The sequence below is a fragment of the Zootoca vivipara genome, chromosome 1 (assembly GCF_965207765.1).
Source record: "Zootoca vivipara chromosome 1, rZooViv2.hap1.1, whole genome shotgun sequence".
Classification (NCBI taxonomy): Eukaryota; Metazoa; Chordata; class Lepidosauria; order Squamata; family Lacertidae; genus Zootoca; species Zootoca vivipara.
This window is the reverse complement of record NC_142582.1, coordinates 125,486,409-125,511,528: the sequence shown is the minus strand read 5'-3', so window position 1 is coordinate 125,511,528 and position 25,120 is coordinate 125,486,409. Positions and strand designations below refer to the sequence as shown.

The 25,120-nt window shown below is 45.7% G+C and overlaps 1 protein-coding gene across 11 annotated transcripts in view; it reads left to right on the top strand.

The window, feature by feature from the left end:
• The window catches only part of SYNE2 (spectrin repeat containing nuclear envelope protein 2), a 233,603-nt gene that overhangs the window by 60,186 nt on the left and 148,297 nt on the right, over positions 1 to 25,120 (top strand). For all 11 annotated transcript variants that reach the window (XM_088673909.1, XM_088673903.1, XM_088673923.1 and 8 more), the window contains 16 exons: positions 633 to 752; positions 2,250 to 2,411; positions 3,382 to 3,516; positions 4,110 to 4,265; positions 4,832 to 5,049; positions 6,089 to 6,164; positions 8,657 to 8,748; positions 10,185 to 10,308; positions 12,231 to 12,373; positions 13,250 to 13,397; positions 14,221 to 14,807; positions 15,656 to 15,835; positions 17,621 to 17,771; positions 19,894 to 20,052; positions 20,725 to 20,886; positions 23,711 to 23,812. In XM_088673909.1, coding sequence (XP_088530035.1) covers positions 633 to 752; positions 2,250 to 2,411; positions 3,382 to 3,516; positions 4,110 to 4,265; positions 4,832 to 5,049; positions 6,089 to 6,164; positions 8,657 to 8,748; positions 10,185 to 10,308; positions 12,231 to 12,373; positions 13,250 to 13,397; positions 14,221 to 14,807; positions 15,656 to 15,835; positions 17,621 to 17,771; positions 19,894 to 20,052; positions 20,725 to 20,886; positions 23,711 to 23,812 — 2,715 coding nt within the window. The remainder of the gene's footprint in view (positions 1 to 632; positions 753 to 2,249; positions 2,412 to 3,381; positions 3,517 to 4,109; positions 4,266 to 4,831; positions 5,050 to 6,088; positions 6,165 to 8,656; positions 8,749 to 10,184; positions 10,309 to 12,230; positions 12,374 to 13,249; positions 13,398 to 14,220; positions 14,808 to 15,655; positions 15,836 to 17,620; positions 17,772 to 19,893; positions 20,053 to 20,724; positions 20,887 to 23,710; positions 23,813 to 25,120) is intronic.

The following is a 25,120-nucleotide window of genomic DNA, read 5'->3' as shown; positions in this document are numbered from 1 at the left end:
CTTTGCTATACTAATTTGACACCTGTATTGGAGAGAAAACCATGGTCCCCATTAAGACCTAAACCAGGGGTCCCCAGACTTACCGTGCGGCGGGCCGGTGCCCGCCGCGCCGACCGCGCGGTGGGCCGGAGGGTAGGGGAGTGCGCGCGCAGCGGGCCGGAGGGCGGGGGAGTGCGCGCCCGTGCGCATGCGCACACGCGCCCGTGCGGGAAAAAAATCGCCGAAAATCGCTTGTGCGCATGCGTATGGGCCTCCCCTGACCCGGAAGTGCACCAGAAATGACCTCTTCCGGGTCAGGAGAGGCCCATACGCATGCGCACAAAGGATTTTCGGCGATTTTTTGGCGATTTTTTAGATCGTCGCTGCGCCGCACGCCGTGAGAGCGGGCGGCGGCAGCGGGCGGCGGGGGTCGTCGCGGGCCGGATTGGAAGGCCGATTGGGCCGCATCCGGCCCGGGGGCCGTAGTTTGGGGACCCCTGACCTAAACAAAGAAAACAGAATCAAATGTACTGATAAATTTTAGGGTGAGACTCAACCGAGGTTTTTTATTTTTATCAGAATTGTTGATAACACCAGTCATTAATTGGTGTTTGGTATAAATTGAATAATTGGTGGATAATTGATGTCCCTAGGAGATGAGATTGCTGGGAATGCAAGAGGAAGAGGTGAAGCTGGCAGCTGGCAGTAATGGAAAAATGGATTCTCCCACAACAGCAGAACCAGATGACCCTGCGGTGGACAGCTCAGAGGAGGTTCTTAAGAGCCCTTGTTCTTCCAGTTTGGTGGTTCAAAAGTCTATGAATATGCAATGACCGTGCACAGCGGGAGCAGGAGAGTGGGGTCCCCTCCATCTTCTGGGCAGGCCACCCCTGCTTTTGGGCCCCACAAATACGTTTGCATTGGTGCTGCAGTGGCAAATGAGTTTAGGCTTGACCTCTGAAGTTGCTAAGACACTCATGCTAAGACAAGTCACGATTTATAAATGCACCTTTCAAGTTCTTAGGTGTTATGCCAGTTGCTAGAGTACATGAGCAGCACTGTTGTGCTTGTGTGCTCTTTGTGGATCCTCCATAGGTAAAGGGCGCGGGTGGCGCTGTGGTCTAAACCAGTGTTTCTCAACCAGTGTGCCTCCAGATGTTTTGGGACTACAACTCCCATCATTCCTGACCACTGGGCTTGCTAGCTAGGGATTATGGGAGTTGTAGTCCCAAAACATCTGGAGGCACACTGGTTGAGAAACACTGGTCTAAACCACTGAGCCTCTTGGGTTTGCCGATCGGAAGGTTGGTGGTTCAAATCCCCGTGATGGAGTGAGCTCCCGCTTGTTCTGTCCCAGCTCCTGCCAACCTAGCAGTTTGAAAGCACACCAGTGCAAGTAAGATAAATAGGTACCCCTGTGGTGGGAAGGTAGATGGCGTTTCCATGTGCTCTGACTTGCTTCACGGTGTCCCGTTGCATCAGAAGCAGTTTAGTCATGCTCGGCCACATGCCGGACATGTGGACAAACGCCAGCTCCCTCACCGCAACCCCATAGTCACCTTTGACTGTACTTAACTGTCCAGGGGTCCTTTACCTTTTTTTACCTTTCTCCATAGGGATTTGGTTGGGTACTATGCCAGCAAATTGGTGAGCAAGATCATAGAATCATAGAGTTGGTAGAGGCCACAAGGGCCATCCAGTCCAACCCCCTGCCAAGCAGGAAACACCATCAAAGCATTCTTGACATATGGCTGTCAAGAATGGTCCCTTGGTCTGAACCAGCAGGGCAGTTCTTATGCTCTTATGATATGCAGTTCAGGCCTAAACACATTTAAATTTCTAGGCCCATTGTGAGCCTATGGCCAGTCCAGGGATTCCACTAAACCTAGGTTCAGGAGAGATTTGTCTAGTCGATGAGACCGTGTGTGTGTGTGTGTGTGTGTGTGTGTGTGTGTGTGATCCTGAATCGAGGCCACACATAGCCTCTATATGCATCTGAACTCAGCCAGCCTTTTTACAAGATGCTGCCCTATATACCAATCTATTTTCTTTTTGAAGTGGATTTGAACCCCTGCAGAGACCAGAATCAACAGAAGAAGCTTTCAGGCCATGACTATTGAGGGAGTGAGCAAATCATCCTGCCTTAACTCATCTGGAAAGACAGTTTCCTCAAAAAACCATTTTTTACTAGAAAATGTGAATAAAAGGCCTTGTTCTCCTCACATGGCAGCTTCCATTCCCCCCCCCCAACCTTTACTTTTATTTCCTAGACTCTTGATGCCGATTCACTATCACCGGACGACTCTTTATCAGAAGAAGAGGTTAAGCTAAATTTCGAAGATGCTCACAAGGAGCTTGAAGCGTCTATTTTAAAAGCTATGCAAATCCTTGGCCAAAAGACCAGGCCCGAGGGACCAGTTTCGAAACACGAGGTGAGGCAAACTGTTACAGATTACCGCATAATTCATCTTGTGTTTAGGGATGGATGGAGATAGATCCTTTCCAGTTCATGTCAGTTTCACATGTGTTTGTTTATAAGTCTGCTGTATTCTGTTTCCACGTTAATGTGTCCATTGGAAAAAAAATCTGTATGAAATGCTGTATTTAAATATGTATTTTATCTCAACGTACACATTTCTGAAAGCATTTTTGTTGCAAAATGCACATTATTAAAATGCATTTTGGCATGTATCACAAAATTTGGAGAAGGGCAAAATCTGAAAGGGTAATTACATTCTGATCCATATCTTAGTCCAGGAGGTGTGAATTTGGTTGGTCCAATTGAAAATACAGACCAGGCAAAATTCTTGTCCAACCCTAGTTGTAGCAGTGATGGCCTTGTTGTCACAAGTGGTAAACAAGGTAGGGCAAAGCCTCCTTAAATGAGTGGGGCTTGGTGAACTGACATTTTGATCAGCACTAGGTAGCTTGGAGGCGCCATTTTAACTTGCCTCCCACAATGCCCTGGGTCCATGCTAAGTTGAGGGCTCTTTGGAAGCGAAATTAAAATGGCGTTTTCCATGTTAGAACTGTAGTAGGAGTTCATTGCCTGAATATGCTGTTTGGTGATGCTGGGTGTGAGGAACGGGCCACAAACAGTCGTGCTGGATAAGATTGGGTTCTTTGTCCCCCAGCGATGGGCTCAGTGAACTCCTTCAAAATCGGTTCCTTTGCCTTTCAACCCCGGCACAGCTCTGTATAGCTCTGTAATACTGCCAGCTTGGAAAGGTTTCACCATCCTTGACCATTGGCTATCCGGACGGACAGACAGGAGTTACAGAGCTTACCACTTTGGTTCTCCCCCCGTCCTCGGCATTCATCTATTTTTAGACAGGTAGTGTGTTTTTATTATTATTCTATAATCTTAGGCTATATCCCCCCCCTACCTCCCCCTTCTTGCAGGAAGCTTTTAGCATCTTGGATACCAGCATCCTCCGCAAGTTTTTGAGAGCGGCAGAACAATTGAAAGACATTTTGCCTGCTCGTGAAAAGGCGGCGGTGGAGGAAAAGAGCAAAGACGTTCGTGAGAGATGGGAGGTGAGAAAATGTACCTGGGAGAGCAAGAGTCATTTTAATCACAGAGAAGCCACTTGGGAATGTTTTTTTTTTGTTTGTTAGGTGTGATGCTCTAAAGGCCTTTTTGACAGAGCTGGTGTGATGTGGGAGCTAGTTATCAGCTTGGTCCAGGGAGACCTGGGTTCAAGATAGAGGTTGATTATAAGCCTCACTGGATGGCCACGGGTGTCGGGTGTGTGGCCCTAGTAGGCATGGTCCCACACTTTCCTTCATGCACTGGCTAAATGTGCAGTGGACTTTTCTGAAGGTCTTTGTATTCTCGGTCCAATTCCCCTCTTGGCCAGGAAGTTCACTGGGTGACCTTAGGCTGGTCACTGCCTCTCAGCCTAAACTACCTCACAGGGATTAAGTGAGTAGGGGGAGAACCACGCATGCCATCTTGATCTCCTTGGGGGAGGGAAGCTGGGATATAAAAAACAATAAATTGATTTCCCTGGAAGATGGTTGGGGTAGAAGCTGTCTTCTTTCCACCATATCCTCTCCAAAATACCCCTCTTAACCTGCTTGTTTTGTTTGTTACCGTCGTTTCTGAACATGTATCCCATATTCTGCAGGCAGTTCGCTGTGAAATCGTATCCTATGTTGATTTAAAAATGGAAATCGAACGAGGGAAGCTGAATAATGCTTTTTCAAAACTCAATAAGCAAATAAAGAAAGAAAAGAAGCTGCTCAGTGCGGGAAAGACGAAGGGGCTCATTGCAGAACATGAGGTATTGCATAAAACCAATACAGTTGTACCTTGAATCTCAAACGCCTTGGCTCACAAACAAATTGGCTCCTGAATGGTCAAAACCCGGAATGGAGTGTTCCGGATTTCAAACGATTTTTGGAAGCCGAACGTCCGATGGGGCTTCCGATTGGCTGCAGGAGCTTCCTGCATCCAGTCAGAAGCTGCGCTTTGGTTTTTCGAACGTTTTGGAAGTCAAACAGACTTCCAGAACGGATTCCGTACGACTTCCAAGGTACAACTGTATTCTTCTCTCTTTGATTCTCAAGATGTGGGTTGCCTTAAGAAACTGCTGCAGGCAGTTTTGTTTTAGTACTTTTAGCCCTCCCTTCACTGAATGGTCCCAGAAATGTCACCATCAGAACAAGTTACAGAATCATGAAACGAAACCACAAAACAGCTTAGGGGAAAGTGACAGGCCCAAGTTGCAGCAGTGTGTATTAATGCAGGGAGAGGGTGGGCACCCACCCAATCAAAAAGTCGGAGTAAAGAGGTGTGTCTTGACAAATCATCGAAAAGTGTGATTCTTGTATTCCTCCATCTGTTTAGGCGATATTTTCTCCGCAAGGTGTCCTGGGCGAGCTTCACACTTCCTTGCAAGCCCTGAAAACCATGAGTAAGAACATGACGGAGGAAGAAAAGCAGGCTGAGAAAAAGACCCCGGTTGTAGAATACGAGCGGAAGAAGGAAGAGCTTCAGAGGCATGCTTCGGCTGTTCACAGCGAGCTGTTGTCTATGGCAGCCGATAGCCATCCACCCAAGAGAGGGTGGGTATTGCCAATGGGCACTTTGGTACTGCTTCATGGGGGCTTCCCAGATGGTTGTGTTCAGTTGCAAACAGATAACAGGTGATCCCTTCTTCGCTTTTATATGCATTATTCTTCTTCATGGTGCCAGGGTCCAGCAGCAGCCAAGACTCTGGGTCGGAGGCTGCAGACTTTCCAGCAAAGGAGCTAGAGCAGCCGAAGGCTAAGGAACATGAGTCCCAGGAAAAAAAGCTCCTGGATCTGTAGGGTCAGAGCATGGATCCTCAGGGTGCCTTACGCTGAGCCCCAGGAACCAAACGCCCCCACCAGGAGCTCACCAAGGAATGGAGGAGGAGTGGTGATCTGGAGATGAGCAGGTTGGCCCTTCAAGAATTAGTTAGTCACAATAGGGTGGAGCCTGAGAGAGAAAGAGGCTGAGAGCAGGAGCTTAAGAAGTCTGCTTCCACTCTTTATTGGAGCAAGTTGCTCATTTGGAGCTCTCCAGGGTCCTGAAACTTCCAACCCACCTCATTCCCCCCAAAACCAACAACAGCTGTTGGGTGGAAGAACCACACAACTGTCTGCCAGATGTAATTTGGCTGTGGAAGTAAATCTTTTCGGGTGTACGAACAGGTATGTCAAATTTTAATTTGCGGGTGAGTGCATGGAATTATACTTCGGCTGCAGGACTTTGGGAAACTCCGCATTCCATTTTCAGGGATTGTGCGTGTGGACCGTATTACATATCAAATATTTTATCCTTAGCACGCTATACTCATAGCAATTTTTCTGCTCTTTGGGCAACTGTACTTTTCATGTAGCTGTGTTGATTTAAAAACGTTATTCAGAGCTTATTGTTTTCAGCGTATTGATGCCTGGATTGTAAACCTCTGATGAACATAATAAATGAAAAAATGCCATTGTCATTTCATAGAATCATAGAATTGTAGAGTTGGACGGGATCCCAAGGGCCAGCTATCTAGTCCAACCCCTTGCAATACAGGAATTGTTTTGTTTTGCATTGTACCAAGCTGATGTTGTTGTTGTTATTTTAATCCAGAGAGTTTGCCCTTGCTTCTGCCAATGGAGAGAAGACATCATTTCTTAATCCTGGCAATGGGTTTTCAACTGAAAGGGTAAGACGTTTGGATATGCTCCTAGAGTTTCCTTAGGGATGCTTCCCATGTGACACTTTGCTCCCAATGAATCAGAGTAATGAATGCAAGAATGAATTCCCAGAGTATCCATGACACTCTAGTTCAGGGGTAGACAAACTAAGGCCCGTGGGCTGGATGCGGCCCAATCGCCTTCTCAATCCGGCCCGCTGACGGTCCGGGAATCAGTGTGTTTTTACATGAGTAGAATGTGCCCTTTTATTTAAAATGCATCTCTGGGTTATTTGTGGGGCATAGGAATTCGTTCATTTCCCCCCCCAAAATATAGTCCGTCCCACCACATGGTTTGAGGGACGGTGGACCGGCCCATGGCTGAAAAAGGTTGCTGACCGCTGGTCTAGTTCTTATTTATACTGGGAGACCACCTACTGCTGCAGACTTTTCAACTGTTGAATAGCACTTGCCATTAGGAATGCCCCCCAAGACCTTGGGTGACCTGTGCTTCCCAGCAATTTCCCCATTTTTGCTTTAGTCCTGCTTTCTTATACAGTGGTGCCTCGCTAGAGGAATTTAATTCGTTCTGCGAGTCGCTTCGTATAGTGAAAAATTTGTTTTGCGAAGCGGCTCCCATAGGAACGCATTGAAGTGCGGTTTCCCATAGGGTGCCTCGCAAGACGGGGGGGGGAATCGTCTTGCGAGGCACCCTATGGGACGAAAAAACTTCATCTTGCGAAGTGCACCATAGGAAACTTCGTCTTGCGAGTCTCCATTGAAATCGCAAAACGCATTCGTCTTGCGAAAAATTCGTCCTGCAGGGCATTCGTCTTGCGAGGTACCACTGTATCTTCATATATGCATTTGTTTGAAGCATTTTTAAACTGGCCTTAGCAGTCTGGAGCCTTGTTGGCCTTCAACTCCCATCAGCCCCAGCCAATATGACATGGTGAGGGATGATGGGAGTTGTTGTCCAGCAACATGTGGAGGGCCGGCAGTTTCCCATTCCCTAACTTGCAGTATACTACAATTATATGTGCATGTATTGTGAGTAGAGTAGAGCTGAACTAAAAAAGTTCTCAGATGATAACTTTTTACCAGATTTTTTTAGGTGGCAGAAAAGGAGAAGAATCATTGGATTGAAATAATGTTTTAACTATAATTGATTTTAGAATTGTGTACTGAAACTGCTTTTTAGATGTTCTAAACATCGCCCGGCTGTGGGGCGTGAAGGCTGCTTCCCGTAAGGCCCTTTCCACCTCACATAGGGGGCGGGCCCACACTCACACAGCCCTACAAAAGAGGCTCCTCATGAGGCTGGAGGAACATCGCACGGCTATTGTTTTCTTGATTTGTTGATTCTATATGCCGCAAACCGCTTTGAGGTTTTTTATTAAAAATATAAAGCGGTACAGAAATGTTAAAAAATAAAACAAACAAACAAACAAACTTTTTTTTTAAAGAATGCCTTGACAATTTTAGAGCGTTTTTGCTTCGTTTATAAATTGTGCATTTGTTTGTTGCCCTGGACTCCTTGGGGAGGAAATGCAGGGTATAAATTTAATTAATAATTAAAAGAAACATTATTCAGAATTCAGGGGCTTATCTATGGTGACACAGTGGTCCCCTGCCCTCCATACCACCCCCAAATTGTATTTTTAGCTTCACCGCCTCTTCTGGTAACCCTTTCCTTTCGCCCCTAACAACACAATGCAATTCCTGGGCATTCGGGGCAATTCCTGGGCATTATTATTATTATTATTATTACTACTACTACTACTACTAAAGATGCCCACTACTCATGTGTACAGCAGCTTCTTCATGCATACAAAGCTTCTCTCTACATTAAAACTAATGGGAGAACTTTAATGTTCAAGAGCACCGTGTGTTCATCAGTGCATGTAGGGGACTCTGAATTGGGAAGGGAACTGTATGGCAGAATTTTCCGTGTGGCTTAAAAACCTTTTTAAATAAAGCCTCTAGTCTAGTATCATAGAATCAAAGAATCATAGAGTTGGAAGAGACCACAAGGGCCATCCAGTCCAACCCCCTGCCAAGCAGGAAACACCATCAAAGCATTCTTGACATATGCCTGTCAAGCCTCTGCTTAAAGACCTCCAAAGAAGGAGACTCCACCACACTCCTTGGCAGCAAATTCCACTGTCGAAGAGCTCTTACTGTCAGGAAGTTCTTCCTAATGTTTAGGTGGAATCTTCTTTATTGTCGTTTGAATCCATTGCTCCGTGTCCGCTTCTCTGGAGCAGCAGAAAACAACCTTTCTCCCTCCTCTATATGACATCCTTTTATATATTTGAACATGGCTATCATATCACCCCTTAACCTTCTCTTCTCCAGGCTAAACATACCCAGCTCCCTAAGCCGTTCCTCATGAAAGTGTTGTCTCTTTTACCCCTTCCCCCCCTGACCTGGGGAGAGAGAAAAAAAGCTCTAATAAAATGACATGTATGTTTATAATTTGCTATTATGGATTGAAACTGAGATTTTGATATTTTGTTCAGGGTCCAGGAGACGTGGAACTAGAAAAGAAACTTCAGAGTGCAGAGAAGTTTGGAATACATGGAGACTTGTCTCTGAAGGAATTGCAAAAGAGGTACTGCCCGATATAGAATGTGGAAGCAGCAATGAATAATTGTATACCAAAAGTATCAGGAGCAAAGTGGCATCGTCACCAAAATACCTCAAGGACCGCCTCTTTCCATATGAACCTACCCTGAGATCATCTTCTGAGACCCTTCTTCGTGTGCCTCCTCCTTGAGAGGGTGGCAACACCAGAACAGGGCCTTCTCTGCAGTGGCTCCCCTTCTGTGGAATGCTCACCCCAGGGAGGTTCACCTGGTGCCTTCATTATACACCTCTAGGCACTAGGCGAAAATGTTCCTTTTTAACCAGTCCTTTGGTTGACCTGATTGACATCCTATACTGTACCCTTTTAAAATGTGATTTTAAACGTCCTATGTGGCTTTTTTTGGTGGTGGTGGGTTTGTTGTTTTTATTTTGATTGTATATATTGTGGTTTTTATGTTGATCTTTTCTGTGAACTGTCCTGAATCCTCGGGTATAGGACGGTATATAAATTCAATAAATCATCGTCGTCATCATCATCATATTTTTGTATTTTGCTAATCAATGAAACAAAATTGGCGTTCAGTACTGTATTGTCTTAATTTGACCTTTTGGTTCATGGCTTGCTTGTGTTTTGAAATGAGTAAAAAAAAAGGAAGAATCGCATGAAAAGTGCATTCTTTTTATGCCTGACATATATCGTTGTAAATATCTTTAGTACGGTCAAAGACCAGAAGACAAATTGTGACAAATATTGTTGATTGGGTTAAAAGAATATGATAAAATTACAATCCAATTCACAGAATTGATGCAACCATTTAAATCTAAATTTAAATTGGGATTAGTCCTTTCAAAATTTTATAATTTTAAATTATTGAATCTCAGCTACGTATTAGCATTCCTTCATGGGTTAGAATTCAAACTCCTTCGCTGGTCATTGCTGACGCCATTACTCTTCTAACTCTTGTCACAGTGAGACAGAACTTCGCAATGGGCCTATTTTGTTGAGCCTATTTTGCCCAGGAAAAAGAGGTGGGCAGTCTAATTCATGGGTAGCCAATGTGGTACCCCCCAGCTTGTTATTGTACACCAAAGCCCATCCGCTCTAGCCAGCATGCTCTAGTCCAGGCATCCCCAAACTTCGCCCCCCCAGATGTTTTGGACTACAATTCCCATCTTCCCCGACCACTGGTCCTGTTAGCTAGGGATCATGGGAGTTGTAGGCCAAAACATCTGGAGGGCCGCAGTTTGGGGATGCCTGATGCATGATTTAGTTAGCTGGTGATGTTTTAGTCTGCTCTGTATTTTCCATTGCTTCTGTCATTTGCAGAGTCACTTTATAATTTTATCATTGTGCGTTACATTTTTACGTGTTGCACCCTGCTCTGGTGTCTGCCTAGACGAAGGGTGGGTTATGAATATTCCTCGTGGTTGATGATAACCATAGTTGTTGTTTTCCTCTAGCTACCACACAGAAAGACATAATCTGAAGCTTTGCTTGGACACCATCAGAGAAAAAACAGCATCTGCCTTTACTGGCGGTGTGAAGGATATTTTCAGCCTTCAGAATAAGCTGCAAGAGCTGGAGGTAAATATCAAAAATCCTACTGTGTAGTTAGGCTGATATCTGATTAACCAGAGGCTATGCCAGGCATCCCCAAACTGCGGCCCTCCAGATGTTTTGGCCTACAACTCCCATGATCCCTAGCTAGCAGGACCAGTGGTCAGGGAAGATGGGAATTGTAGTCCAAAACATCTGGAGGGCGGAAGTTTGGGGATGCCTGTTTTACAGGCCTGAGTAGAAGTTGGGCATTTGGCGTCGTTGGTCCCATGCTGTGGGACCCTCTTCCAGTAGAGATTTGGCAGCCAATCCTTCTTTGCTTTTGACTTGATGCCTTTTTAAATGTTTTATTTTGTTATTAGGCAATCACTGTAAAGATTATCTGTCCTGTTTTTGTGGGTGTTTAATACATCACACTGCCCTGGTTGTTTATGACTCAGCAGTGTTGTTGTTGTTTAGTCGTTTAGTCGTGTCCGACTCTTCGTGACCCCATGGACCATAGCACGCCAGGCACTCCTGTCTTGCACTGCCTCCCGCAATTTGGTCAAACTCATGTTCGTAGCTTTGAGAACACCGTCCAACCATCTCGTCCTCTGTCGTCCCCTTCTCCTAGTGCCCTCAATCTTTCCCAACATCAGGGTCCCTTCCAAGGATTCTTCCCTTCTCATGAGGTGGCCAAAGTATGACTCAGCAGTATAGAAATACAATGGTACCTCGGGTTAATAACTTAATTTGTTCTGGAGGTCCGTTCTTAACCTGAAACTGTTCTTAACCTGAGGTACCACTTTAGCTAATGGGGCCTCCCGCTGCTGCCGCGCCACCGCCACACAATTTCTGTTCTCATCCTGAAGCAAAGTTCTTAACTTGAGGTACTGTTTCTGGGTTAGCAGAGTCTGTAACCTGAAGCGTTTGTAACCCAAGGTACCACTGTACTTATATGAATGGAAAAGGTATGCCACTTTTCCATGTATGCCACAACCACGGCTCGTGTTTTGTTAGCCCCAAAATGGAAAACGGGTGAAGTCCCAACTAAAGAAGATTGGAAACTTAAATTGATGGAATATGAGCAGCTCGTGGACCCAATGTATAGAATAAGAGAACAAGAAGAACATACGTTTAAAGAAGATTGGAAAATGTTTATTGAATATATGGAGGAGAATTGCGTTTATTTGGAAACGTAGACAGCATTAAGATAAATTCAACAGTGTAAATAAGTTTTAATGGATGTAAAATGGAATACTGAATGGTTTAGATTATATAAAATATGCAAGGATTTATATTGTGCAAAATGAACCATGGAACGAGAGGAAGGGAAGTCATTGATATTGTAAGGTTGTTTAAGTGAATATTCTAAAATGTAAAACAGAAATTCAATAATAAAATTTTAAAAAAATACTTACCCTGTTTCTCCTAAAATAAGACATACCCATAAAATAAGCCATAGCAGGCTTCCTAAGCATTTGCGCAATATAAGCCATACCCCGAAAATAAGACATAGTGATAGGCGCAGTTCTGGAGGGCCCCAAGGAAGAGGCGAGGCTGGACGCGTAATAAAAATAAGACATCCCCTGAAAATAAGCCACTGTGGGGTTTTTTTAAAGGAAAAATAACTATAAGGCGGTGTCTTATTTTCAGAGAAACACGGCATATGAATGAATGAATGAATAAACCATGAAAACTGTGGTCTGCATCTGAAATATCACTTTCTGAAGGTTTAATAAAACATTTCAATAGGCTTGCTGTTCAGCTTTATAGAACAGTGTTTGCTGCATAGCAGAATAAAACAACAACATCCAAGTCATGCAATGCATATTTATCCTTGTGGATGTTATATCTGAACAATTGCCACATTATCATTAACATTTAAACTCCTTGTTAACATTTTAGATTTGTTAACCTTTGCACCTCTTGTCATTTCTATCACCAGCATTTTCTTCCTCTTGTTTCAGGCCTTGGAGAGCGAAGGCGATTCTTCTTGGAAACAGTTTGAAAGGATGGTTTTGCTGCTAGGCAAGTTTTCCGTCACAGCAGATGAGTCTCAGGAAGAGCTTCACAGAGAATGGAACAGAGCCTGGAATGCTCTGAAGGAGAGGTACAGCCTGCACATAGAGACTGGGGAGGAGTCGGACTATCAGGGGCAGCCCGCCAGATGTTCCCTCCAGATGTTGTTGGGACTCCCCTTCAGCCCCAGCTCACAGGGCCAGTAATCAAGGATGGGGGGTGGCGGCGTTTGCGCTCCAGGGACATCTGCAGAAATAAATATGAAACATGACTTTCTTTTCCCCGGCCGTTTATAAATTGACGTTTTTGTTGATCTTATTGCAATTCTGCATGCTGTACATCGCCATGCTGGTATCTTTTTATTTTTAATGAAAAATGTGCCCTGTAAATAAATATACACATACATGGCAGATAATGGTAAAAGGTAAAGGGACCCCTGACTGTTAGGTCCAGTCGCAGACGACTCTGGGGTTGCGGCGCTCATCTCGCTTTATTGGCCAAGGGAGCCAGTGTACAGCTTCTAGGTCATGACTAAGCCGTTTCTGGCGAACCAGAGCAGCACAAGGAAACTCCGTTTACCTTCCCACCGGAGCGGTACCTATTTATCTACTTGCACTTTGACGTGCTTTTGAACTGCTAGGTTGGCAGGAGCAGGGACCGAGCAACAGGAACTCACCCCGTTGCGGGAATTCGAATCACCGACCTTCTGATCGGCAAGCCCTAGGCCACAGCGCCACCCGTGTCCCTTGAGATTCCTTAGGGTAGTCATAAAGCGGGATATCAAATCCAAACCCTTCTTCTTCTGCTTCTGCTTCTAGAAGTGATTGTAAGTGTTGTCTATGACAATAAACATGTAACTAACTATCTGCCTTGCTGGGAAGCGCCCTTGACACAGGTATTCCATGACTGAGCCACAAATGATTTCTTCTCCACGTCTCCTGATCAAATTTATCCTCTTGTTTTGTAGGATTCACTCTTTAAAGGCTGTTTTGGCCCTTCTAGCACCTGTAGAAAGTGAATGGCTTCAGCTGTGCAACGCGGACGAAGAGCTCCGCCAGAGAGACATTCCCCAGAGCATGCTAAATAACACTAGCCTTCCCTTCAAGAAAGTGAAGGTTTGTGCTTATTATTCTTTCTCAGAATCTCGTGTTGGCTTAAGGAAGGGCTCCCGGATTGGGCCAGTAAGTGTGTTTCTAAACCCCCTACAGATCCTGCCCCACTAAAGAGAGGCCACAAATACTTGAAGCCCTCCAAATTAAGGGCCAAAAGCCCAGGTAAAAAGGAAAGATTTTGGCTAGTCCCTAAAAATAGACCAAGATGGTGCCTGGGGAGAGCATTCTGCAAGCAGCTGAAAAAGGCCCAATTCTGTGTCACCACCCTTCAGACCTCGCATGGAGGAGGAACACAGAAAAAGATCTCAGATGCCAATCACAGGATCTGGGTTGGTTTATGTGGGAAGAGGAGCTGTTTGAGCTATTTATGCTGAGTCAACCATTCACCTGCCTAGCCCAGTATTATCTAGGACAGTGTTTCTCAAACGTGGGGCCCCAACTTGGACTACAACTCCCATCATCCCTAGCTAGCAGGACCACTGGTCATGGATGATGGGAGCTGTAGTCCCCAACAGCAGCTGGGAACCAAAGTTTGAGGAACACAGGATGACAGGCACTCCCTAAGTGCTCTTTTGGCTACTTGGCCATTTTTTCCTGGAGATGCCCAAGAGCTTGACCTTCTAGGGGCCTGCAGGGAATGCAAAGCATGTGCTCTTCCTATGGGTCCCATCACTCGTCCCCTATGCTTGAGAGATAATAAAATCATAGAGTTGAAAGGGACCACGAGAGTCCTCTGGCCCAACCCAACCCCTGCATGTGATGGACTTGATGCTAAGGCCTGCTTTTTACAGCGCAATTACAGCCGTTGCAATCGCTTGCTTTTCAGAAAATGCAGACATCTATAGCAAATTGTACCAAACAGTGCGACTTGCTAGAACAAGGCAGGCGTCAAAGAACAGAGGTTGATCCAAAAGCCTGGGAAGAAGCAATCGCAATCGCCGGTGAATACAAAGTGCGGTTGGGAGAGCTGGGTTGCAAGATGCAGGTCATTGAGACAATCCTGCGTGACATGGAAACTTTTCTGGCTTTGCTGATGCATGTGAAACAGACTTTGGGGGCCTCTGTGCCTCTCAGCCTCGCCCCAGGATCACCCGGGGAAGCTACGCTGCAGGAGGTTTCTCTGCTAAAAAGGGAGGCCAAATCCCTCGACGAGAGGTTGAAGCAAGTCCGCATTTACATCGACGATGACGAAAGCGGGAAAAAGATGTGTTGCGAAGACCTCGTCGCTGCATTACCTGTAAATGAGAACCCTGCGGTTGGCTCCGTGGAGGAACAAGACATCAGCCAGAACAGGGAGGCTCAGGAAGAATTTGCCTCGAAGAACAGTGATCTCTTTAAAAACATCCAGGACGTGCATGTTAAGATAAGCAGAATAGGCCTGAGGGAGCCAACGATCCCTGCCGTTCAGCAAAGGTGAGGTTTCTCTTTTCCCTCTCTCAGATTCAGTCAAATAAAGTTGAGGATATTTTGCCTCAGGAAAATGGGTTAGGGGAAGATAAAAGGGGTGTCTATATGACTGGACAGTGAAGGGGACATTTTACTTTAGGGTTTGCTTTAGGGTTCGTGGGTTCAGCTGCCCCCCCCCCCAATCCAATAAGTAAATAAAAAGGTAAAGGTAAAGGGGCCCCTGACCATCAGGTCCAGTCGTGTCCGACTCTGGGGTTGCGGCGTTCATCTCGCTCTATAGGCCGAGGAGCCGGCGTTTGTTCGCAGACAGCTTCCAGGTCATGTGGCCAGCATGACAAAGCTGCTTCTGGCGAACCAGAGCAGCACACGGAAACGCTGTTTATCTTCCTGCCGGAGCGGTCCCTATTTATCTACTTGCACTTTGACGTGCTTTCGAACTGCTAGGTGGGCAGGAGCTGGGACCAGGCAACGCGAGCTCACCCCGTTGCAGGGTTTCGAACCGCCAACCTTCTGATCAGCAAGCCTTAGACTCTGTGGTTTAACCCACAGCGCCACCTGGGTCCCTTAATAAGTAAATAGAAATACCTATTTAACTGAGCAGTTATATTGCAGATAACTTGGTTCTGTCCTTCTTCTGTCCTGCCCCCCCCCAAACCCTGGCTATGTCCATGTTAGGGTTCATTGTTTTAAATCACAAAACTGAGAAACAGTAAGGTACCCTATGGAAGTGGGAGGAGCATAGCACGCATAGGAGCTTTTATACCAGGCAGTGGCATGGAAATTGTATTATTCAACACCCCAAATACCCAGCAGCCCAGGTGTCAAAAACTGATGCTACTTGTTCCTGTTTCTAGGTTGAAGTCGATCAGCGAACTGAGGCAAAAGCTGGACCGCCTTGCTGCGGAGATGAGGTCCTTGAATGAAGCCGCCAGCCGGCTTTCACGGTCCGCGAATGGCCAGGGGGAAGAAGTCAAGCGGCAGTGGAAACTCACAGAGGGCTTGTGGAAGAAAGCAAAGCTTGCCATTGCCGAAAAGTGAGAGGCTAAGTTTGTGTGATTTCATGCAACATTTTCCGGAGCAGGACAGTGGGATGGGGCAGCGGCTCTTAACTGACCTCCTGGCAGGGCTTCTTACAGGGAGGAGAGTGGGAGGGGCAAGCACCATATTGGTTCTGCCCATGTTTTTGAGGTTGAATATTGACAAGACAGAAGTACTGTTTGTGGGGGACAGGGGGTGGGCGGGGGTGGGGGACTCCCTGGTCCTGAATGGGGTAACTGTGCCCCTGAAGGACCAGGTGCGCAGCCTGGGAGTCATTCTGGACTCACAGCTGTCCATGGAGGCGCAGGTCAATTCTGTGTCCAGGGCAGCTGTCTACCAGCTCCATCTGGTACGCAGGCTGAGACCCTACCTGCCCGCAGACTGTCTCACCAGAGTGGTGCATGCTCTAGTTATCTCCCGCTTGGACTACTGCAATGTGCTCTGTGTGGGGCTACCTTTGAAGGTGACCCGGAAACTGCAATTAATCCAGAATGCGGCAGCCAGACTGGTGACTGGGAGCGGTCACCAGGACCTAAGAGATCTACATTGGCTCCCAGTATGTTTCCGAGCACAAATCAAAGTGTTGGTGCTGACCTTTAAAGCCTTAAACGGCCTCGGTCCTATATACCTGAAGGAGCGTCTCCACCCCCATCGTTCAGCCCGGACACTGAGATCCAGCGCCGAGGGCCTCCTGGCGGTTCCCTCACTACGAGAAGCAAAGCTACAGGGAACCAGGCAGAGGGCCTTCTCGGTAGTGGCGCCCGCCCTGTGGAACGCCCTTCCATCGGAGGTCAAGGAGATAAACAACTACCTGACATTTAGAAAACACCTAAAGGCAGCCCTGTTTAGGGAAGTTTTTAATCTGTGATATTTTAATGTATTTTGGTATCTGTTGGAAGCCGCCCAGAGTGGCGGGGAAAACCCAGCCAGATGGGTGGGGTATAAATAAATAAATAAAGCCGGTCTCGCTGCCACCTTGCCTCTCCCTCTCTCCCTGGTAAGCAACAGCAAACCACCTGCTGGGAGATCACCGCTTCCCCTCTAGCCCAGGGTTTCCCAAACTTGGGTCTCCAGCTGTTTTTGGACTACAACTCCCATCATCCATAGCTAGCAGAACCAGCGGTCAGGGGTGATGGGAACTGTAGTCCACAGACAGCTGGAGACCCAGGTTTGGGAAACCCTGGGCTAGAGGGAGTGCACTATGCCATCATGCAAAGAGGAGACTACACAATGGAATTCTGCTCCATATTAAAAGCTGCCAGTTGATGGAAACCTAACTTCCCATCAATTGAGAGTCGTCCACTTTTTAGCACAATTCCCCCTAACTTTCCTTTACTGCAAAAACTGTTGGGTTTTTTTAATAGAAGAAAGTGGATTTCTGGTGCCAGAATGCATTGATCTATTTCAATTGCAGAAACGTAAGTTTCTGGTATGCAGTTGAATCTCTACTGTAGAATAGTGACCCTGTGCTCTCTCTTTCTCCTTTACATAAAGCTCAAATTCCCAGGAGTTGGATGGATGTCCATTGGATCCTCTTGGTCAGGAAGTACTTTAAAAGATCTTCCTGTTCCAAATGAAGCCTTGCTTCATTTTTTTTTAAAAAAAAGCAAGTTTCTAGTTCCTGTGGCTGCAAAGCAAGACTGTAAACCTGTGGCCCTCTTGATGTTGCTTGGGTTCTGTTCTAAAACCCAGATCCCTTGATTTGGAAAAGCGAGTGCCTTTGGGCTTAGACCATCCTGCCAACGCGTTAATCATTTTTTGCTTTGCTTTCTTTCAAATAGGCAGGAACACTGTGCAAGAGTGATGGAGCTCTTGAAGCAATATCACAGCTGCAAGAACTGTCTGACAGGCATTATTCAGAAGCAAGAGCATACCTTGTCTCAGCAAGTGTCTTACATGGGAAAAGAGAACTTGCAGAGGATAATTGCCATGGTGAGTTTATTGCGGTACCGTGCAAAAGGAGATAAAAGCTGCACCATTTGTATGGTGGCCACGGAATCCTAGCTTTCGTTTTTTTATACAATGAAATAAGAAACGGGTTTGTATGGTTGCAAAGGTAGGCTTTAAATCGGAAGAAGTCAACTTTAGATGTTGTTGGGCTCCATTTCTCATCACCCCTGATGGTTGACCATGTTGTGTGGAACTGACAGGAGGGACCCCAACAACATCTGTAGGGCCACAAGTTATCCACCTCTGCTTCAAAGTATAAGGGAAACTTGAAACTAGGTCCAGAGCTCTGCCTTCTTGTTACATCCAGCAACCGGTCGGTATTCATGGGGGTATGTGTGTCGTGATAAGAATTCCAAGGGCCATATAGAGAGTGGCTGGAGTGCTGCATATGATCCCTGGTCTTAAGTTTTGTGACCTCATGTGTAGGCTGAAATATTGCAATGACAATGAAGCAGGGATAAAGGCACACAGGAGAGCCATTATGGGTAACGGTAAAAGGTAAAGGACCCCTGGACGGTCAAAGGCAACTATGGGGTTGCAGTGCTCATCTCACTTTCAGGCCAAGGGAGCCGGCGTTTGTCTCCAGACAGCTTTCCGGCTCATGTGGCCAGCATGACTAAACCGCTTCTGGCGCAACGGAACACCGTGACGGAAACCAGAGCGCACGCAAACGCCGTTTACCTTCCTGCCGCAGCAGTACCTATTTATCTATTTACACTGGTGTGCTTTTAAAGCTGCTAGGTTGGCAGGAGCTGGGACAGAGCAACGGGAGCCCACTCTGTCATGGGGAATCAAACCGCCGACCTTCCGATCGGCAAGCCCAAGAGGCTCGGTGGTTTAGACCACAGTGCCACCCACATTCCCAGAGCCATTATATGCCGCTCCAAACACACACACAGACACACACGCACGAATACCAATCCCGCATACAAACTGTCATATAGGTTTAAATTAAAACTATTTCTTTTCAAAAATAAGTGTCAAGCGCCCAAATCCATACACCACTCTCTCTCAAGGGAAGAAACCAGCCAGGTTGCAGAATTTCGGTGTTATTTTCCCCATGGAAAGGCTAGGAGAGCGGGTTCGCTGCTATCTGTTGCGTCAAGCCCTTTGCCCTACTTTCTCACCGTCTGCCCAGCTGTATCTACTCCAGAACAGACTTCATTGTCTGCCAGAAAACAAAGACCTAGTTAATGAATGTTGTCTAATCGCCAGACGCTAGAGGTCAGGGTTTCAGTGGCCGTGCTCCATCGGTGCACAAACAAGCAGCCTTATAGAGTTCTGAGATGGAAAGTTAAAAAGCAAAACATTGTGCCATGTTGTCTCCAGCATTTAGAAACTACTGGTTTAGATTGTGTTGCACCCTTATACCCAAATATAGGTCTTCCAATTTTAAAAAATTCAGAAAGTCAGTTCTTATTTCACATGACTGAGGCTTCCAGAATCGTTTGCACAAAATATCTGAAGCAAATAAAACAAAATATTTTTTCCCCTTCCAAAATCTTGTGTAAATTAATCCGGAAACCAGAATCATGTGACTGATGCCTGATGTTAATGTTCAATTGATTGGTGTTGCAGTTTTGAGGTTCTTTTTATTGGATTACTGTGGCTTTGTTTCTCTCTCTTTTCTAATGTGTTTTAAACAGCTGTGTTAATGCTCTATTTTGTTGTTTTCAGTAGTACTGTAAGCAGCCTAGAAATTTTAGAATAGAAAAAGCTTGAGGCTGGATACAATTTTTAAAAAACAAAATGAGCAGGCAAACAAATAATGAAGTTTTGTCTACAATGAACAGGCTGACAAGTCATGCCTTCCTAAAGAAGGAGAAGGCAGAACTGTTAAACCTGCCTGAAAGATAACATAACTGGTGTAGACCTTATTCTGAACAAAATGTTACTACAAATAAGTATTTTTCTTTGCTCTTAATGGTATCTGTTTGTTTCATTTCTGATTCTTATTTTTATGGTTTTTTAAAAAATGAATAAAAATATCAGAAGTAACTTCAAAAGCCCTGTATTTCTTATGAATAGGCACCCAGGGTTCTTCCTCTTTAAATTGCCCCAAATTTAAGCTGCTTACAGGTGCATTATTACCACTTTCCCACAGGTCAACGTGGTAAAACAAGAATTTAACAACCATTCCGAAGACATTGACAGAATAAACCAGATCGGCAAAAGCCTTCAGTCCCAGCTGAACAAAATGAAAAGCTTGGAAGACCCTCCCTTCGAGAATGAGGCTAACGCTATTGTGGACAGATGGCTGGATGTATGTAAAAAGTAAACGATATGGGTGCTCTGATCTGTTATGCATTATAGTAATTGAATCTGGCTCGCAAGTAATATTTCGGATGAATTAAATGCGGCATGCCGGAGACTCCTAAACAGGAAATAAAAACCAAGCTTTCACCAAAGGAGAGCTTAAAGGAGTGTGGGTCCGGGGTGTTAGGTTGTTAGATCTGCATGGCTTTGCGTCTGGTGTCGGGCATGGTCTCTCGTAAGGGATAATTCTGGGAGATATAGACGAGCTGCTTTAATAGGTTGCGCCTTTTGGGAACGCTAAGCCCTCCAGGAAACATTTCAGTAGTGCAAATCTTAGGGATCGGCTGTAGGAATGCTGTTCTTCAAATGCGAGAAGATGTTGGATCTGCTTGAGTCTGGGACTAGTTGGGACACATTATGGGGAGATGATCAGATCTGATGAGCCAAAGCACCTTGCCAGACCTGTCTTTAGAACCTGGAGCGTTGCCATTGTCTTTGATGTCATGATATCTTAAGCCATATTTGGTAAGAAGCTGTCTCCATCCAACGGATTACCGCCCCCCCCTCCTCCCCCACTTCTTGTTTATGTGGCTGGTGGCTTCATCTCAACGCTCCCTTTGCTGATGAAGGTGTCCGCTTGGAAATATTTATTCTTTTTATCTTTTTTTTGACCTGCTAGGTCAACGAATGGACTGAGAACTACTGCAAAAATCTGGAAAGAGCTCTGGCTTTGTGGGACAAGCTCCTTAATTTATCCAGTTCGATTGAGGAGTGGTTAAACGCAGAGCTGAAGAAATTGGACGGTGGCTGCCTGACTGAAAAGGAGCTGGCAGACCTGGAGGTAAGGTCGATGGGATGGGGGGGGGGCCATGGGGAATAACTGTGGCTCAGTGACAAAGCATCTGACTTGGTCCCCAGGTTCAATCCCCAGCATCTCCAGGTAAGACTGGGAGCCGCTACCCGGTGGACCAGTGGCCTGGCTCATAGAACCATAGAACTGCAGAGTTGAAAGGGACCCTGAGGGTCATCTAGTCCAACCCCCTTGCAATGCAGCCGTCCCATACGGGAATTGAACCTGCAACCTTGGCATTATTAAACGGCTCAAGACTGCAATACCTCAAGGACCGCCTCTTCCCATATGAACCTACCCGGACCCTGAGATCATCTGCTGAGGGCCTCCTTTGTGTGCCTCCTCCTCAAGAGGTCCGGAGGGTGGCAACACAAGAAGGGGCCTTCTCTGCAGTAGCTCCCCGTCTGTGGAATGCTCACCCCAGGGAGGTTCACCTGGCACCTTCAATATACACCTTTAGGCACCAGGCGAAAACGTTCTTTTTAACCAGTCCTTTGGTTGACCTGATTGACATGTAGTGGTTTTTTTTTGGGGGGGAGGTGTTATTGGGTTATTGTTCTTATTTTGATTTTATATATTGTGATCTTTTCTGTTAACCGCCCTGAGACCTCCGGGTATACGGCAGTATATAAATTCAATAAATAAAATTAATTAATTAATTATCAGCATCACGCTCTAAGAACCAACTGAGCTTTCCAGTTGGTTTAAGTTAGTAACATAGAAATGCCATTAACTGGTTCTAAACTACTGTAAATGGTGATTGGAACGATGCAATTTACCCAACGATGCAAGTTGAAGTTGTTGATTCCCCTCACCCTCTGGTTTTTGACCTTAGAGTTCCAGCCTAAGTAAGCGCTGTGTTGGATCCGTAATGGAAATGCTTTCCTTTAAAAAAAAAAAAGTGTGGGGGTGTGAGGGGGGGGATTGGAGAGGCCTATTTTTGAGACAGTAACTTTATTCAAGCGTTCAGAAAAGGGCATGGGGACAAACTGGGGAGCTGAAAGTGGCCCAGGAAGCAGGAGGGCTGCAGTTCCGTAGCAGAGCATTTTGCCTTGCGTGCAGAAGTTCCCCAGGTTCAGTCCGTGGAATCACGAGTTGGGCTGGGGGGAGGGACCCTGCCTGAATGCCCACTGCCAGTCAGTGAACACAATACTGAGGTAGGTGGATCAATGGTCTTCCTTGGTGCAAGGCAACTTCTTCTATTAAAGGAGGAGTGATATCCAGGTGGGAAATGTGGTGGGCGCCCCCATCCCACCATGGCCAAATATAAGTGTGTAGAACGGAGCTGTTTGGGTCTCTGCAACATGGTGTATGAAAACCAACCATTGCCGTTCCTGGACTTAAGCGTACCCTAAAGCATGTATCCATGATACCGTTTTCATTCTGTTAGTGTTTGATTACGTTTTAATGCAATTTAATCACATTTTACCCGCTGCTGCATGGGACATCTTCGGGAGAAGGAAAGGCTAAGGAGTAAACCTTACACAAAATTGTACACTGGTAAACCACAGAGCCTAGGGCTTGCCGATCAGAAGGTCGGCAGTTCGAATCCCCGCGACGGGGTGAGCTCCCGTTGCTCGGTCCCTGCTCCTGCCAACCTAGCAGTTCGAAAGCACATCAAAGTGCAAGTAGATAAATAGGTACCGCCCCAAGCAGGAAGGTTAACGGTGTTTCTGTGTGCTGCTCTGGTTCGCTAGAAGCGGCTTTGTCATGCTGGCCACATGACCTGGAAGCTGTACGTCGGCTCCCTCGGCCAATAACGCGAGATGAGCGCCGCAACCCCAGAGTCAGTCACGACAGGACCTAATGGTCAGGGGTCCCTTTACCTATACCTTGGTTTACGAACTTAATTCGTTCTTAAACCAAAGTGTTCTTAAACTGAGGCGCGCTTTCCCTACTGAGGCCTCCCACTGCCAGGACCCTTCCACCATTCAGCTTCCAAGGCAAAGTTCGCTAACTGGGACACCTACTTCTAATTTTGCGGAGTTCGTTGCCTGAATAGTTCGTTAACAGGACTGTTTGTAGACTGTACACCTCCTTCTGGCAACTCCTGCAGCCCGGTTGGTGCCAAACATATAATCATAGAATCATAGAGTTGGAAGAGACCACAAGGGCCATCCAGTCCAACCCCCTGCCAAGCAGGAAACACCATCAAAGCATTCTTGACATATGCCTGTCAAGCCTCTGCTTAAAGACCTCCAAAGAAGGAGACTCCACCACACTCCTTGGTAGCAAATTCCACTGCCGAACAGCTCTTACTGTCAGGAAGTTCTTCCTAATGTTTAGGTGGAATCTTCTTTCTTGTAGTTTGAATCCATTGCTCCATGTCCGCTTCTCTGGAGCAGCAGAAAACAATCTTTGTTTTCTGTTGATCTGCTTTCCATTGGACCACAAGGCCAAGAGGGTCTTGTCATCCAGGCAGCCCAGGACCTCCATGCACACTGCCCCGACTTGCTCCCTGAACAGGTCACTTTGGTGCTGCCAGCGCAGCAAAAGCAACACGGGAGGCAGCAGTTACAAGTTCCTGGTCTCTGCATCCACAGCAGGCGCTGTGATTCTCCAGCAGCTTGACTTTACCTTCAGAGATGCACTCCATTGTCTCTCGAGACAGACGGATGCGAGCAACGTTTTAATGATCGCGTTTTCTACCTTGTTCTGTTTTTATCTGTGATTCTTCAAGCTCATGCCAAGTGGATATCTGTCCAATGTCTTGAAAGATTTATAAGCGATCTGGGTGGTCGTTCGTTTCTAATCTGTGGAACGAAAGTTAAAACTTTTTTGGCCTGTGAGACAATTTCGCCCTCTTTCTTCGTAGGCTGGCTTGAAGTCCCAACAAAAGAATCTAGAGGAGTTTGATGCAAAAGTGGATGAAATTCAGTATCTCCTCAATGGCTACGAAACCCCACTTGAATTGCAGGTAAAAGGGAGAGGGGGGCAATAATTGCGATCACAATTCATCAGGAGGTTATGTACTGATATAGATATGATGCCTGCCACCAGGGGCAATGGTGTAGAGAAGGGGAGAAACAAGCACAACAATTTTACCTGTGCATAGGAAGAAATGCAAAATAACACTAGTAAATATAATAAAAAAAATCCTTCCAGTAGCACCTTAGAGACCAACTAAGTTTGTCATTGGTATGAGCTTTCGTGTGCGTGCACACTTCTTTTTTTAAAAAAACCCAAACTTTATTTAGAATTGCTTAGACAATACACTCACAAACATACTAAAAGAAAAATATAAACATAAAAACATTCGAAATATAAATGATATGAAACTGAAAGGAAAAAAAGAAAAAAGGAAAGGAAAAAAACCTGATTACCAAGGACAAAAACATAAACAAAACAATATTAATAATATATCCAAATAATAATTATAACAAAACTGTCATGAAAATTCCTAATCATCAGACTAGAGAAAAAACTCATAATGACTTCTTCAGATACAGTCATACCTCGGTTAAGTACGCTTCAGGTTATGTACAGACTTCCAGAACCAATTACACTCATACTTCAGGTTAAGTACGCTTCGGTTTGAGTACTTTCAGTTTAAGTACTCCGTGGACCCGTCTGGAACGGATTAATCCGCTTTCCATTACTTTCAATGGGAAAGTTCGCTTCAGGTTATGTACGCTTCAGGTTAAGTACGGACTTCCAGAACCAATTACACTCATACTTCGGGTTAAGTACTCTTCGGGTTGAGTCCTCCGTGGACCCGTCTGGAACGGACTAATCCACTTTCCATTACTTTCAATGGGAAAGTTCGCTTCAGGTTAAGTACGCTTCAGGTTAAGTACAGACTTCCGGAACCAATTGTGTACTTAAACCGCGGTACCACTGTACACTGAAACAGAAGTATCTGAAGAAGTGTGTATGCACACGAAAGCTCATACAAATGACAAATTTAGTTGGTCTCTAAGGTGCTACTGGAAGGAAAATTTTATTTTGTTTCAACTATGGCAGACCAGCACGGCTACCTACCTGTAACTAATACTAGTAAATATACTTAAGGTTTTACCCAGTGAAATTGTTTCATTGGTGAAAGGACATCTACATGTGTATCAGAACTTCTCTCTCTCTCTCTCTGCTCCTTCAGACCTGTTCTGTGTTTCTCCTTGACCCTGTGGAGTAGGTGGGGGGCATTTAGAGAAAAGAGAGGGAAGGGATGTTCCACTGCGCAAGTCCTTTTTCACACAGCACATACTTCTACGGAACTTCCTCCTAT